Source organism: Amphiura filiformis, chromosome 5, assembly GCF_039555335.1.
Source record: "Amphiura filiformis chromosome 5, Afil_fr2py, whole genome shotgun sequence".
NCBI classification, from domain to species: Eukaryota; Metazoa; Echinodermata; class Ophiuroidea; order Amphilepidida; family Amphiuridae; genus Amphiura; species Amphiura filiformis.
Genome location: NC_092632.1, coordinates 43,851,164 through 43,867,155, shown reverse-complemented (window position 1 = coordinate 43,867,155; position 15,992 = coordinate 43,851,164). Strand labels below are relative to the sequence as shown.

The 15,992-nt window shown below is 36.5% G+C and overlaps 1 protein-coding gene across 3 annotated transcripts in view; it reads right to left on the bottom strand.

The window, feature by feature from the left end:
* LOC140153189 (uncharacterized) overlaps positions 1–15,992 on the bottom strand; it is a 70,621-nt gene that overhangs the window by 26,945 nt on the left and 27,684 nt on the right. For all 3 annotated transcript variants that reach the window (XM_072175867.1, XM_072175866.1, XM_072175868.1), the window contains 8 exons: positions 15,774–15,879; positions 14,962–15,011; positions 14,409–14,505; positions 7,796–7,854; positions 2,858–3,010; positions 1,819–1,983; positions 1,085–1,190; positions 768–817 (listed from right to left, as the gene is read on the bottom strand). In XM_072175867.1, the coding sequence (XP_072031968.1) occupies positions 768–817; positions 1,085–1,190; positions 1,819–1,983; positions 2,858–3,010; positions 7,796–7,854; positions 14,409–14,505; positions 14,962–15,011; positions 15,774–15,879 (786 nt within the window). The remainder of the gene's footprint in view (positions 1–767; positions 818–1,084; positions 1,191–1,818; positions 1,984–2,857; positions 3,011–7,795; positions 7,855–14,408; positions 14,506–14,961; positions 15,012–15,773; positions 15,880–15,992) is intronic.

Here is a 15,992-nt window from a genome sequence, read left to right as displayed (position 1 = left end):
TTATTGTAACTCAACATGTAAGTTGGTGTAACTCGTTCATATTAAGTTACTGGTACTTATTGTTTTGAGTTATTCCAATTTGGTACTTTGGTACTTAATTCACGTAATTGGGTCATTTTCTGCACAATTAGCAGTATTCAAATATTTATTTTTGTAATCAGTGCAAAATTTTGTATACTATAGCACACCTCTAGAAAATTATGCTAACCTAGTTTCATTTTCTGAGTTGTAACAACTCAACAAAGTAAGTGCAAATGAGTGCGACCAACATAATGATATCGAGTCAGCGTTACTCAAAATTGTACGCGTTGGCATTACTCGGAAAGTTGACGCAACGACTTACATCAACTTACTGAGTAATGCCAACGAACAATTTCTATGAGTGCACTCTTAACGTGGGTCTACTTTTCGGCGTAGTGGTAAGCCTAATAATTCCCGCCGATTACTAGCTGATCAAAGTATAGTGGTATACATGGTATAGGAATGGGGTCGTGGTCCAAAAAAGGTTCAGCATACGGACAAATACGAGATTACTATAAACCATGCTAGGCCTATATAACCCGATCCCGGAATCCGATTCGTCGAGCACAGGTAGCGACGGCGGCACTTGGTTCGTTGTTAGCATAGCATGATCAAATATCCCGAGTATCATTTATTTTTTGCCATTTGAGTGATTGTTATCATTATCATTGAATGATATATCAAAATGGACACTTATATTATGATAAACTGACACACATTCTCTTGCATGAATACGGACAACGTACCTGTACAGTCTTGAATATCAGTGCACATCCATTCTGTACCAAGGCACACACTGAAATAATTATTACATTGAATAATTAATGATATTAACAAAAAAAAAAAAAAAATCACACATGTAACTGCGATTGTTTTACGTGCATCTAACCATAAATGATTTTTTTTTTTTTTTTATATTTTTTTTGACACATTACTCTCTTATTTACCTGGTCTTATTTATAGGTCTACTATTTTATCATGTAAAGTTTTCGTAAATATAATCTAGCATTTTCTTGACATTTGAACGTTTCTATCATCATGTCTATCACAGCTTGTCACCTACCAGATATCACATTCACCCTTTTGAATTATTTGTCCACTCATGAAAGGTAATCCGTCGGGATCGGCTGGATCATATGCAATACAGCCAGGTGCCATCTTGTCCATTTCTGAATGGAAAATGAATGATTTGAATATCAAGATTAATCACTACTGACCATCATCTGCATGATTTTCATGATAATAATCGTCGTCGCCATCCGTCATCATCACATCACCATCACCATCATCATCATCACATCACCATCATCATCATCATCATCATCATCATCATCATCATCATCATCATCATCATCATCATCATCATCATCATCATCATCGTCATTATCATCATCATCATCACCATCACCACATCATCATCATCATCATCATCATCATCATCACTACCATCATCATCGTCGTCGTCGTTGTCGTCGTCGTCGTCGTCGTCGTCGTCGTCGTCGTCGTCATCATCATCATCATCATCATCATCATCATCATCATCATCATCATCATCATCATCATCGTCCTCCTCTTCCTCCTCATCGTCCTTCTCCTCCTCCTCTTCATTATCATCTTCATTATCATCTTCATCAAAATATATATATACGCACATACATTTAATGGTAAATGACAAAAATGACTGGTAAATTAACAATTTTCTTCTATAATAACAAAATAATGATTTCGTCGCTCATCATAAATCCTGACATAAATCATAAATCGATTCAATCATTAGTGTTAAAATGTTATTCTTGCCTTTACTCTCCTCGCATGTTCTATGGCAGCCATTATAGCAGCACTTGTCTTCATCAGGACATTCTTCATCAGTCAAACACATGTCAACTTCTTGTTCTTCTTCACATGGTCCTTGCATCACCATCTCCATGATGGTAGGTCTTGGACATACACCAGAACGTACCTCTGTGTGTGTGTGTAAAAACAAGTGTTCGTTAGTGTTATTCTTATGTTGTCAGCGTAATATTGATGACTATGTTTTAATTTTCTGATGGCTATTCTTTTTTTAAAACGACGGACTTATTACAAGTTAAAGATTGTTTCTACGAATAGTTTGAAGTCATTTCTCTGAACATGAAATTTGTTTGGAGCAAATTAATCGTGTGCAGAACAAAATTTGAGGAAAATCGCAGGTTTGAATTAGGGTGGAGAAAATGCCCATCTATACCATCTTTAGGTATTGAGTTGATCCTGTCATGGGTAGGTCCATGCTCGGATAGCACCGTTTGCCCAGTATTTTTGTGGGACATGAGAGCGCATCAGACATATCAAGTATCATTCTGAATACGTCCTTCTGATATCAAATAATTTTGATTTTTTTCGCAATAATAGAAATTTTATGACAAATTATTCAAAATTGACATTTTTGACATTTAACAGTCCTCAAAGCAAACTTTATTTATCTAATGATATATTTAAAGTGTATGCAGCTGGGAGGAAAAGCCATCCATCATATGACAATTTTGACCTTTCGTATTGAAGATATAGGCCTACATTTTTCCCAAAAACTTTATTTATATCTTCAGTACGAAGGATCAAAATTTTCAATTGATGGTCGGCTTTTCATTCCAGCTACACAAACTTTAAGTACATATCATTAAATTTGCCATAAAATTTCTATGCGAATTTAAAAAAATCTATATTATTTGATATCAGAAGGAAATTTCTCGTATTCAGAATGCAATTCGATATCTGATGTACTCTCATGTCCCACAAAAAGTAACTGCAAACGTTATATCCGATTCCTTAAGATGAGGTGCTTTCTAAACATAAAACATACCTTGTGGGTCAGCACAAGACAGTGTGCAGCCGTCAAAACAACATTTCATATCTCCAGAACAATCATTGTCAATACGACATTGAGGCATGGACATATCCTCTGAACACCGACGTGTATTGCCGTCCATACGGGGACACATACCATGTTTGCCCTCTGTAAAAAAAGAAGGTAAGACAATGTTAAAATAAATTAGGAGAAGGCGCCGTATTTAGCGTTAGCTTTGGTCATTCAATTATTACCCGGGTAAGTCGGGTGGAAAATAAAGAAAATAATCAAAGCTAATGCTAAATACGGCGCCTTCGCCTAATGTGTTGCCGTGAAAAAGAGGAGAGTCATTTTAGTTATAATAGTGTCCGATTTGATTGTATTTCTAAAGAACTTCAACTAAATGGCGCGCTAAATGTTGGTATAGGTTTACTGGTTTCTTTTAAATCTATAAATAACTAGAGCGGTTCTCGGCTTTCACGGTTCTCGGGTTTGGCGGTTATTAGCTGATGTTGGTGTTAGATGGAGAGTGGTAGTGTTTGGAAAACGTGTGTGGTTGTAGCTGGTTGTATACTGTTTCTGTTCAGAACCTTGTGTGTTTGGACGAGTCGATGGGTCGGGCATTTGGTAATACATGTATTGGGAAATTAGACTGTTTGGTTTTAAATATGGAGAGATGACATAGTTGGAAATTGCTATGAAAGTGTTTACAAAAACATTTAAAGAAGAGTTAAATATTAAAATGGATACAACAATAACATAATATAATTGTAGATTGTTTTTCGAGTTTCGGCAATTATTGATATTGACTTATGCTATGGTTTTATTACAAGGTGTAAAAACAGAACTGATACAGTAGACCTAAGAAGAAAAACATAATTTTAAGGTGTTTTACGCTTTTCGGATTATGTTGATAACTGAACAGGCCTTTCAGGAAGTAATACAACATATGAGCATGGACTGTTAACATGGTTAAAGAATATATGAAAATAAGTGTAAACTTTTTAATTACCCCAATGCAGTGCATGTCTCAAAAATTCTATTACTATGTGGAATTGTCATAGGTTTTTTACACTTTTAAATCATGAAAAAATAGAAATATGAATAGAATTTTGAAATTTTGACAACTATTTTGATACTTGGCTAGTCTTCAGTTCGGCATGTTAGGAGAAATAATATAGAAATTTCATCATACATTAAAACAACAGCATGGTGTATGTTTTTTAATGGTTCTTCAAAATCATCATGGACGATAGTGTAATATTTGAGTTAAAGTTTATCTGTACCGTAATGATTGCCTGTGTTAATATTGTTAGTGACAAAATGATGAATTGAACATTTGACAATACAAAAATGTCAGTGATTGCCGTCATATATATGTGTTCCTCAGTCCTTTAATAGAAATATGAGGAGCTCAATTATTTGTTCTCCTGGAATTATTCAGGAGCTCAACTTTTGAGCACCTAAAATTGCACCCCAGGGTGAAATTTCAAACTTGCTCAAATTGTGTTAAATACCATTCCAATGTATTCCTCTAGACTCCCTCAAGCATTCAGAAATTGTATAGTTTGACCTATCTAGGACGTACCATTCTTGAGTCATAACCAAAAGGTCAAATGTCACGTTTTTGTCTCTATGGGGATCCAAAAATAAATCAAAGTGCTCTGATTATGTCTAAATAGATAAGTTTGATGCACCAATTGAGCCAATTATGAGCCCCCCAGGTAAAATTTCCGAACGGCTGGCCAAAAATCGCTTGCACCCCCCCATCATGAGCGCATAGCGCGAAGTCCTTAGGCCGTGTAAAATTAATATTTTGGTTCTCGTCCCTCCCTCCTCAATTTTTTTTTTTTTTTTAGATTTTTCAATTTTTTAAGACTTTGGAATGATTTATGAAATGTTCATACATACAAATAAGTTTATTAGAGAACAAGCATCACTTCCAAGTCTTTTTGTGGTACTCTAGGGGTTTATCCTCAGAATCTCACATTTGAAGAAAAAAAAAAAAAGGGCCTCGTCGTTTCCTCAAGCACTGTTGGAGAAGACCGAAAACTACTGACAATGCTAATTTTACATTGAAAAAAAAAAAAGACACCTCCCTCCCTCATCAATTCATGAAAATCCTCTGGACGAGAATCAAAACATTAATTTTATACGGCCTTACGGCCGGGGTCCAGCTCTGGGGTTCTAGATGCTCTCTGGTGCAATCTGAGTCCTTATTTGGAGCCTCCGTTTCACAAAAATTATGACCAAAATTTCAAGAAATATATCCAGAAATGTTCAAAATCTTCATTGTGAAAATGTGTCTCAGTACATTTTTGTTTCAAAATGGCAATATGACATAAATAGTTCCCCACGTAAACTTGTATGGCTGACCGCTAGACAGATCTAGTATCAGTTTGTGAATGAGGACATCGTATAAGTTCCTTGTACTAAATATGACTATCTGAGACGAAAGTTGCCTTTGAAACAGACCTAGTAGACGACGCATGGAGCCGAATTCATGAATCGGTTCCAGACACAGAATGTTTTTTTCCATGCAAGCAATCCAGAATTTCCCTCCAGTTTTACCAAATTTCCCTCCAGTATGACATATATTTCCCATACCGGTATGTATTTCTTTAATTTTTTGGTCAAATACCAAAAATTTCCCTGCAATGAGCTTCCCGTATTACCCACTTTTTCCTGCCATGACAGAATCAGTGAATATGACATGATAAAACTACAGGCTTTTACAAAATCAAATCATGAAAATTAATAAATTTAAGCTTAAGAACCGGTTAACAACTCATGAACCAAGTTATACGTTTACAGTTATTTATAAATGATGACAGGCAACAAGTACTGGCAAAAGCTTACAAACTAATCGTGCTATATCCCCTGTTTGAGTCCTGCAGCCATTAATTCCCCCGTATGAGTTCATTTATAATTCTTTTTGGTGCGGATAAATCTCCCGATATTCATGTATTGCTCCCAAATAAACACACACGCTGTCACTGGCATCAGCAAAATTGTTATACCGACGTGCTCCATAACCCGTTTTGTGATTGGTTGCACAGACGATTTTACTAAATCATAAGCCAATCAATGAATGCGACGGCCTGGTTTGGCAGCACACAATTGTTGGCAGTGAAGCGAAGTACGAATTTTCTGATTGGTCGAATAAACTACTAAAATATTGGCTAAGCCAATCAGCGTGCTCGATACATAACAAACAACCACGTTGGGTTTAAATGGCCTACGATACGCGATCGAGGGGATTTCCCGTACTCGTGTAAATCGATGGGTGATCTCCCGGTGTACGTGTGAGCAATTGATGGTTTGTTTGAATGTAAATGTTTTATTTCTTTTTCTTTTATTTTCTTTCTTTTATGTTTCTTGCCTTTCTCTTTATTATTTTTGTTTTATTCTTCTTTCTTCTACGCGAATCAACTTCAAATTTGAGTCTATAAATGCATGTTTTATATTTTTACTAGTATTAAAATTTTAAATGGTTCTCTTAATTTATTTACTATTTTGTTTACTTCTAATTAACATATGAATGAAAAGTTAGTTAACTTACGGGGGTGATCCAGAGATGAAACAAAAATTCGTTTGCTAATACTTGATAAAAAAAAGTTAATTATTACGTTTCTGTACTGATTTTGAAATCTGGATGAGCTTCATAGTAAAAAAAAGAAGATTACAATTTAGCGATTTTACCGGGCGATTTTATTATCAAACATATAACTAAAATTTGCCGACAAGCGGGCCGACAAGTCACAATAAATCAGAGAAGAAAAGGCCTATTGTTAGACAATTATGAACATTTATTAAGATAAAACGTGAAATTTGCACAGCGAGTTAATATTCCTTACCAAACTTGAATAATGTCCTATAACATAATTCAAAACATTGCAAGCAGAGAACGATGCCTGGAACGAAAATTTTTACCATTACAAAATCAGATACATGTTCGGGACATGAGAGGGTGTCACTATGCTAATAGGCTGTAATGTAAACTTACGTCATGCAGCTTGTGAAGGTGGACACGCCGCTAATTGGTCAAACTTTCGCTATGCAACAGGCTATTGACTGGTCAGAATTGTGCCGTCAGATGTGTTTACCAATTATCAAGTCTGTCGGCGGCGTGGAGATGTGCACAATAAATTAGTATAAAACCCAGGCGACTCTAGGGCGAACCAATGAAATCCAGCGACACTTTTATACTTTGGAATTGATCAACATTGATTGGTTCAATGCTAGTCTGACCTCCGTATAATCTAGTGACCTAGTCTCAGTGTTACCGGGTATGTAGACAAAATGACAGATCTAGCCAGATTTATCTTGGCTCTAGCGCCCATATCAGAGCTCAAAACATCATGAGTACGGCAAACATACACCCATATGTTAAATACCCACCCACTGCAACGCCTTTTAGTGTAGGATAGGTAGGGATAAAAGAGTTGCCGATGTACATAATTAGCAACCAGTATTGGGTGACCGGAAAGCTGTTCAATGCCTTTGCTGTTTTTTTGGGTGTTTTGGTTTTAATTAATTTCTCTGTTTCCACATCTCTGGTACGATTCAAATACAATAGGTGTCATCATTAGCACACACTTTACATATCCTGAAAGTGTCACTGACCAAAAATACTTCGTTTGTCTGCTTTTTTGTATACAAGAAACACATGGGGCATCTGTTGGTGTGTTGTTACCCAAACACACAACAAGATTGTTACGTTATATGGCGAACCAGACAAGAAAACTTGCCGTTGAAAAAACGCCATTGGAAATAACACTACAAATTGACAACACATATGGGCGATAATATTATGAGTCGGACTCTGAGAAAATGAGGAACGCATTTCGCATTGGATTATTTTTGACCTTTGCCAAAATCATGTGTGAGCGATAGGCTCAATTATGCCTAAGAGTGTCACGGTACGAACAACAAAATCAGACAAAGTCTTACTTTTAGCTTCCACACAAGCTGCGAGTGGTCGTTTTAACCAATGACCATTGAAACAGGCACTATGGAAGTAAAAGAAACAAAATACCCAGTATTAAATACATAATATTATAACCATGTAATACTCCAATGCTTTAGATTTCAAACATCTTCATGCAGCACTGAGCACTGTAACCACTTACAGTGGTTACGGTTCGCTATCTCTAAGGTTCGCTATCTCTAAGGTTCGTTATCACTAATTACGAAAAAGGTCCGCTATCTCTAAGGTTCGTTATCACTAATTTCGATTAGGGTTCGCTATACCTAAGGTTCGTTATCACTAATTTTAAATAAGGTCCGCTATCTCTAATTTTAAAAAAGGTCCACTATCACTAATTTATTGAAGGTTCGCTATCTCTAAGGTTCGCTATCATTAATTTAAAATAAGGTCCGCTATCTCTAATTTTAACAATCCCGGTATCCCTAAGGTTCGCTATCTCTAATTTTAAATAAGGTCCGCTATCTCTAAGGTTCGCTATCTCTAAGGTTCGCTATCACTAATTCTAAATAAGGTTCGCTATCTCTAATTTCAAACAAGGTTCGCTATCTCTAATTTATAATAAGGTTCGCTATCTCTAATTTTAAGTAAGGTTCGCTATATCTAATTTTAAATAAGGTTCGCTATCTCTAATTTTAAATAAGGTTCGCTATCTCTAAATTTAAATAAGGTTCGCTATCACTAATTTCAAATAAGGTTCGTTGTCTCTAATTCCAAATAGGGTTCGCTAACTCTAATTTTATATAAAGCCCGCTTTATATCTGTAATTGAAAATAAAATTCGCTATTTTAAAATAAAGCCCGCTATCTCTAATTAAAAATAAGGCCCGCTAAAAGGCCCATCTAATTTAAAATAGGACCCGTTATTTCTAATTTACTGTAAGGTTCGCTATGATCAGTAATTTTATTTTAATAAACATGATAAAGTTTGCAAGATCGCTAGTACGTATACTGGTCCGGTCCGAACAACCCAGAAAGAGGTTTGAATCAGTTCACCGTCGCGTACCACTATAGGCCTATATAATTGATAGCCGATCGCGTTGCGCTCAGGTGTTGGATGTTGTGTCCCCCTAAGAAGTGAGAAACCTTTCCAAAATGAAGACCTAATTAATTAAAGTCATTTGGTGGACCATTTTGGCACAAGTTTTTTCTGTTATAATTGTAGGCCTATAAAATAATTGTGTTAAACATAAAGTACCGGGTGACAAAAACGAAATCGGCGACTTGTTTATCCACTATTGTCTATGCAGGGGGAGGTGTCTGAGGAAGTTGGAAATTGGAAAATTTTCCAAAATTAAGGAAATTAATTCCAATTGAAGCCATTTGATGCATCATAATTTATTCACCCTATTTTACTTGATCAAACCAGAGAATATCTTCTCTGATCCAGTGGCGTAGCTGCCTGGCGGCAGGTGGGGCAATTGCCCCCCCTGACAAAAATTGCCTATTTGGGCCCTCGCCCCCTCAGACCCTGCGCACCCTAGCGCTATTTGGGCCCCCGCCCCCTAGCGAAGGAAAAAAAAGGGGAAAAGGAGAGAGAGAGAGAGAGGAAAAAGAGATGGGGAATCCATACGATATGCAATACCATACGATTATTGTCAATAAGCCTGGCACTGAAAAACAGTGGGCTGTGTACTGCCCTCTACGATAATTTTGCTAATTTGCTAATTTTTTTATTTGATTTGATTTGTTCGGGTTTTTGACAACCCTGGATAACCCAAGAAAGCCTCTATTGAAGCTTATTTCCATTGGGTTCCATTTGAACACCGGGACGGGTTGGGAACAGTCAGGGGTTAACACCCTACTCTTTTCGAAACTGGCTGCGAAATACATATACAGGTATGGCTCTCTACACACGGGACTGACGGCTTAACGTCCCCTCCGAAGGACGGAGTACTTTTCATGATTCATTTACCCAATTCTAAATGAACCATGGGGAGAGCGGAAGTCTGAATTTAATTTACAGAAGTTGCCAATTAATTTCAGACTTTTTTCCCTAAATCTACGTGCTAAATAGGGGGTCGCGTTTTAGGACATTAGTCGAGTTACCTCCAACTTTATAATAATATTGCTGATATCATAAATCAGAACAAAATTCCGCATATCTGAAAATGACACCACATTTTTAGGTATAGGCCTACTTTTTAAGAAAATTAGCGACAGATTTTCCCGTATTTAGACCCTACATCTGACTGCTTGAACTCGTATGTTCATGCGCACATAATCGTAAACATTGCTCAAATTTTCGCATTTTATTTTCAAATTTATAGAGATCACATTCACAAGATCTGTAAAACACGATTTTATGCAAAGTTGGGACTATAGGCGTGATAAACTTTTGCCGGAAACTGCTTCACAATCATTTATTTTTGGGTTATTTTCTTTTATATGATTATACTTTAGACACGCTGGCGAATTCAACGCATTATAGTTGCTGATTTGCAATTTTCATGAAGATATCAATAGATGTTAGGAATAAAAGTCGTTTGAACATCTTTAGTACTATCATCAAAAATTGAAACACAAACAGGCCTATCCCACCCATCCAGCATCGGATTTAACCCGTTTTGTCCAATAAGCAAATGTGATGATTGACTATTTGAAATTAAATTTTTAATATAAATTCAACTTTGATTATTAGTAATAATTTGGAACACACTAAACATTGGTATAGATAGAGCAAACTAGAAACCTTAGATATGAATTATTAAAAAAAACTTAATTTTTATGCAATTTAATCAAAATTGAAGGCCAAAACTTGAGTTTAAATTACAAAAAAAAATTGTTAAAACAGCTAACAATAACATTGAAAAGTCTCTTTGTAATTTAAACACCAATAAACATTGCTTTCTATATTTTTAAATCCTTCTTTACTAATATTAAAAGGTTTCTAGCTTCTTCCAAAATCGGAGCTGTTATTAAATTGGAAATAAATGTAGGCCTATTCCCGGCAAACGCACGTACAGCGAAAAACCTGGTGGCATCCATGCACGCGCTTGTGGATGTCCTCATTTTTTCACGTGCATTTTAAATAGATAAACACACGAAAACGCATGGAAATGCTCCTTAAATGGTACATACCAAAAAAAAAAAAAAACTTTCCACAGACTTTAGGTGCTAAATAGGGGTCGCATTTTTAGGCCATACGTCGAGTTACTTCCATCTTTAAATATATCATTGATATCATCAAAATCAGAACATGGGGTCCTTTATGCAATTTATATCTTCCAAACAACATGTGATGGAAAGGAAAACAAGGATTTTTTCCCAGCAAAAGGGGTCACTTTGGGGTCAGTGTCATTTGGAACATCCTACCATAAAGCAGTTACATCAATAACACATCAGGCTTCAGATCGGCAGCTTTACCAGCCATCCGAAGAGCTCCGAAGACCGCAGCCTCTTGCTTCCATCAACAGGTGGTAACTCCCACATCAAGTTTATAGTAGCAGACCATGAAAATATACATGACAAAATTCTCTATCTATTGACTACTTTATCTTGTAATTTAGTTTTAGTGTGTTTAAGAAACGGCTTTTTTTTTAAAGAGTTCGTGTACTTTATGTGTATATTTTCACCCGTATTCAACTCGAGGGCGCCTTTCCCGCTTTATTTAAAATAACTTTTAAGTCAGAGATAGTGGGCTAATTTAAATTAGAAAGAGCGAACTTTATTGAAAATTAGAGATGTATAGTGGGCTTTATATAAAATTAGGAATAGCGGGCGCTATTTAAAATTAGAGATAGCGGACCTTATTTGAAATTAGAGATAGCGGACCTTATTTAAAACTAGCGGGATACCCGCGCTTCGCGCGGGTCCCCGCTAGATGAGTAAATGGGAGCGATCACTAAAACAGGAGGAATTACTGAAAAGGTAGAATCATTGAAAGGTAAATTTTATTTTTCTAAACCTGTCCCTTCTTGCATTTCCATTTTCTTTTCAGTTTTATTTCCCTTTATAGCTTCATTTTTATCAGCTGCTTAGCTTGTGATTTCCCGTTTCCTTCAGTTGTTATTTATTTTTCTTATTTTTCGTGATTAGTTTCTAATTTTAACTTCTTTTTTCCCTTAATTTTCCTGACAAGTTTCTTTCGTTCCCTCGTTAGTTTGCTCCCGTTTCATTTAGTTACTGTAATCATAACCTGTATAATAGGGTAGGCCTACCTTTTTTGTCTTCTTCTTTTTTTTCTATTCATTTAGCTCCTTTCTTTCTCTTCAGTTTCTTTTGCATAGGTCTATTTTGTTCCCATGCTGCTTAGCTCGTGATTTCCGTTTCCATGTTATTCATTTATTGAGCCCCGCTCCCATGCATTATTTTATAAATCTACCATTTCTTACATTTCTCCTTTTAGTTTTGGCTTTTTTTCTACATTTTGTTCCCATTTTTCATATTTCCTGCTTAGCTTGTGATTTCCCGTTTGAATTTTATCTATTTAATTCTGTTCTCATTATTTTAGTTTTTTACATGAGTTAGTTAGTTAGTTAGTTAGTTAGTTAGTTAGTTATAATATTTACAGTAATTTCATGGCCAAACTGGAACACTATAAACGCTAGTGGCTCAGCGTTAATTTAACTTAAACACGCGCGAATATAACGCGGTACAGGAGAAAGCATACACGCGCCTTACATTGCGTACACGCTTAGTACGCTACATGGACGCAACGCGCATGTTCCAGTTTGGCCAAGAAATTACTGTAAATATTATAGTTAGTTAGTTAGTTAGTTAGTTAGTTAGTTAGTTAGTTAGTTAGTTAGTTAGTTAGTTAGTTAGTTAGTTAGTTAGTTAGTTAGTTAGTTAGTTAGTTAGTTAGTTAGTTAGTTAGTTAGTTAGTTAGTTAGTTAGTTAGTTAGTTAGTTAGTTAGTTAGTTAGTCTTTCATTTTTAGCTTCCTTCTTTCCTCTCGTATCCTCAACCCGACCCATCCATAGGCCTACCTTTTCAGTTTTGTCTTCCTTTCTTTTCTTTCCTATTTCTCTGGTACGGAAAGTTGGTCTGTGCATATTATGCACCCCGTACGTGCGCGTCACATTGAGTACGCCGACGTACTAACGCCAACCCCCTGCTGCCAGTTAGTTACCGTACGCGCTACCACTGAGTTTTGACAACAAAAAAACCCGGGAAAATCCCCGGTTTTAACCATATTTTCACTGATTTTGAGGCCAATTCTTGGTCTTGACCGTTTTCAACCAAATAAAGTGCAATGCGTTCCCCGTATATTCCTCAATCTCCCGTATGAATGTGGCTGTAAAACTAAACGACGATTCATTATAGGCCTAGAATAAATAATAAAATTCACGCGACGTAGCCTTAATCTCTTGGCTGCTAACTTTGGTGCAGTGGCGGAAAATGGGATGCGTAGCTCTGCGTAGGGGCGAAAAGCTCGTAAGATCATTCTTAAAGTACGCGATGTTGTGCATCTAGATAGCCTGAATCATTTCTTAGCCACCTCGCAGTTGGCAGAAAACAGGGCAATGTTGCTCTGCGTATGGTTTTTAATGGAAATATTATTACGCGGTTCACACTGTCCTTATTACCCACAATGCCACTGCATGCGATTTTATATAGCAACACGACAGTTTTTATGTTATTCTCTTAGTTACCATCAATTTTTGCAAAAATGAACCTCAGATGGTTTAATGGCAATATGTACCCGATCAATGTACGAATAAATCAGAGCTGAAAGTGAAATCATCTCTGAGTCTATTCGTGCACAAGATTTAGCGACTTCCTTTTATTTATATAGATTTATAGAGATAGCGGACCTTATTTGAAATTAGAGATAGCGGACCTTTTTTAAAATAAGAGATAGCGGACCTTTTTTAACATTAGAGATAGCGGACCTTTTTTAAAATTAGAGATAGCGGACCTTATTTAAAATTAGTGATAACGAACCTTAGGTATAGCGAACCCTAATCGAAATTAGTGATAACGAACCTTAGAGATAGCGAACCTTAATTAATTAGGGATAGCGAACCTTATTTAAAATTAGTGATAGCGAACCTTAGGTATAGCGAACCTTTATTGGAATTAGTGATAACGAACCTTAGAGATAGCGAACCTTCAATAAATTAGTGATAGCGGACCTTATTCAAAATTAGTGATAGCGAACCTTATTTTAAATTAGTGATAGCGAACCTTATTTAAAATTAGTGATATCGAACCTTAGAACTAGCGAACCTTATTTTAAATTAGTGATATCGAACCTTAGAAGTAGCGGACCTTTTTTTAGGTATAGCGAACCTTTTTCTCTATTAGAGATAGCGGGATTCTGTCTCGATAGACTTTACACGTTAGTGATAGCGAACCTTAGAGATAGCGAACCTTAGAGATAGCGGACCTTAGAGATAGCGGGATGTCACCCTTACAGTAACTGCTTGGTTCTATATGCGATTCACCTGCGAAGCACACATCTGCAATCGCGTTGTTCTCAATAACTCGACTAATGTACCGTACGTTTTCCTGGTTACGGATCGACGACTCCGTGCAATAATGGGACGGTTAATAAACTTGCAGGTATTGTTGTAACTATATATTAACAATATTCAAATTGAATATTAGGTAAAGAAAAATGAAAAACAACTTACATTGCCATGCATTGTTTAGCCTTGCCAGTCCCAGTAGGAACCATTTGTCCCATCATCATATGGCTTGAGCAGTTGGCCAAAGTTGGTATCGGCGACTCTACAACAAGCGTAAAAATTCAGAATACTCATTGAGAAATTATGTGACACGTCTTTATAAGTCGTTCAACACCTGTCCATATCAGATTTGATATCTTGAATTAACATTCCTGCCTATTCAACCAGACTACATTATAGACCACCGTGACATGTGACGTCATTGCCCGCAGTTTGCTCCGGGCACGTGTATTTTTCAAATTTTCATACAAGAAAGCCATTGAACAGTGTAGCGGTTCGTTCAAGCATATCGATAGACCAGTCCCTCGCCTTTGTTGATAAACAATGATGTCAAGTGGTCTATACAACAAACTATCGAAATTTGACTTTTTGTTCCTGAGATACTTAATATGAATCTGACTCTCGAGATAGTATCAGGATAAACTTGAAAATACAAGGTATAAGCTGACTATATTTTAGCCTGTCCGCAACAAAATGAAATTTGAACTTAGTATCTTACCTTCTAAGCAAGTCAGTTTTTGACACAGCCATTGCCCATCAACGCACATACTGAAAAAAAAAAAGAAGAATCATGTGACAACATTTAACATTTTAAAAATAAACAACAATCATAAATAACCACCCGCAACCTCCACGTATATAAAGGAAGCTACTCCAGTGGCGTAGCCAGCACTTTTTCAGAGGTGGGGGCAAGGTGGGGCAAGACAACTTTTAAGGGTCAAGCTTTGACGAAAATGGTCAAAATGGGCTAAAAGTACAAAAAGGGCTACAAATATTACATATCAGGGCAGCCAGGATCCCACAGAGGGGCAAGAGGAGGAGACTTCTCACCGGGGGGAAGCTGCCCCCTTTTGGCCCCTGGCTACTTCATAATATATTGATGTCTTGGGTAGGCCTAATCGTACCAGGAACCAAAACAAACGTACAAATTAAGTCGCGCTTATAATTATGTTAATCACCAAATACCAAGGAAATTATATAAAAATACTGTAAGATCTTTTCCAAGCTGCTAACTAATTCGCAACATGTAATAAACATGACATACCGTAAAACCTCGTCTACAAGCATTATAGAGTGCTTTCGATGAAAACTAAAGTAATCCAGACGCCATCCAGGGACAAAATTATAATATTATGGAGTTTGAGCAAATTAATTAACAATACAAGCATATACATACAAGTAAGTACTATTGTAATACCAATCTATTGTGTTGGCATATTTTGGGCTACCTCGTATTAATTTAGCCTTCACCAAAAACACTCTATATGCTTGGAGACGAGGTTTTACGGTATATTCAAATACTCAACTGACCATGTGAGACAGAAATCATAATCTGCAACACGTTCTCCAATTTGCACATATCCATGGTCACGTAATTCACCAGCGGAATCCTTACATTGAGCAGCTGGTTTCTGCTCTGTATTTGAAAATAAAGAAACCAGAAATGGAAATTTAAACATCGTGACCTATATAATTAGTGCGGAGTTTGGGCAGTTGTGTAACTTAAAGATAAAGAATCGAAGGAAGTTG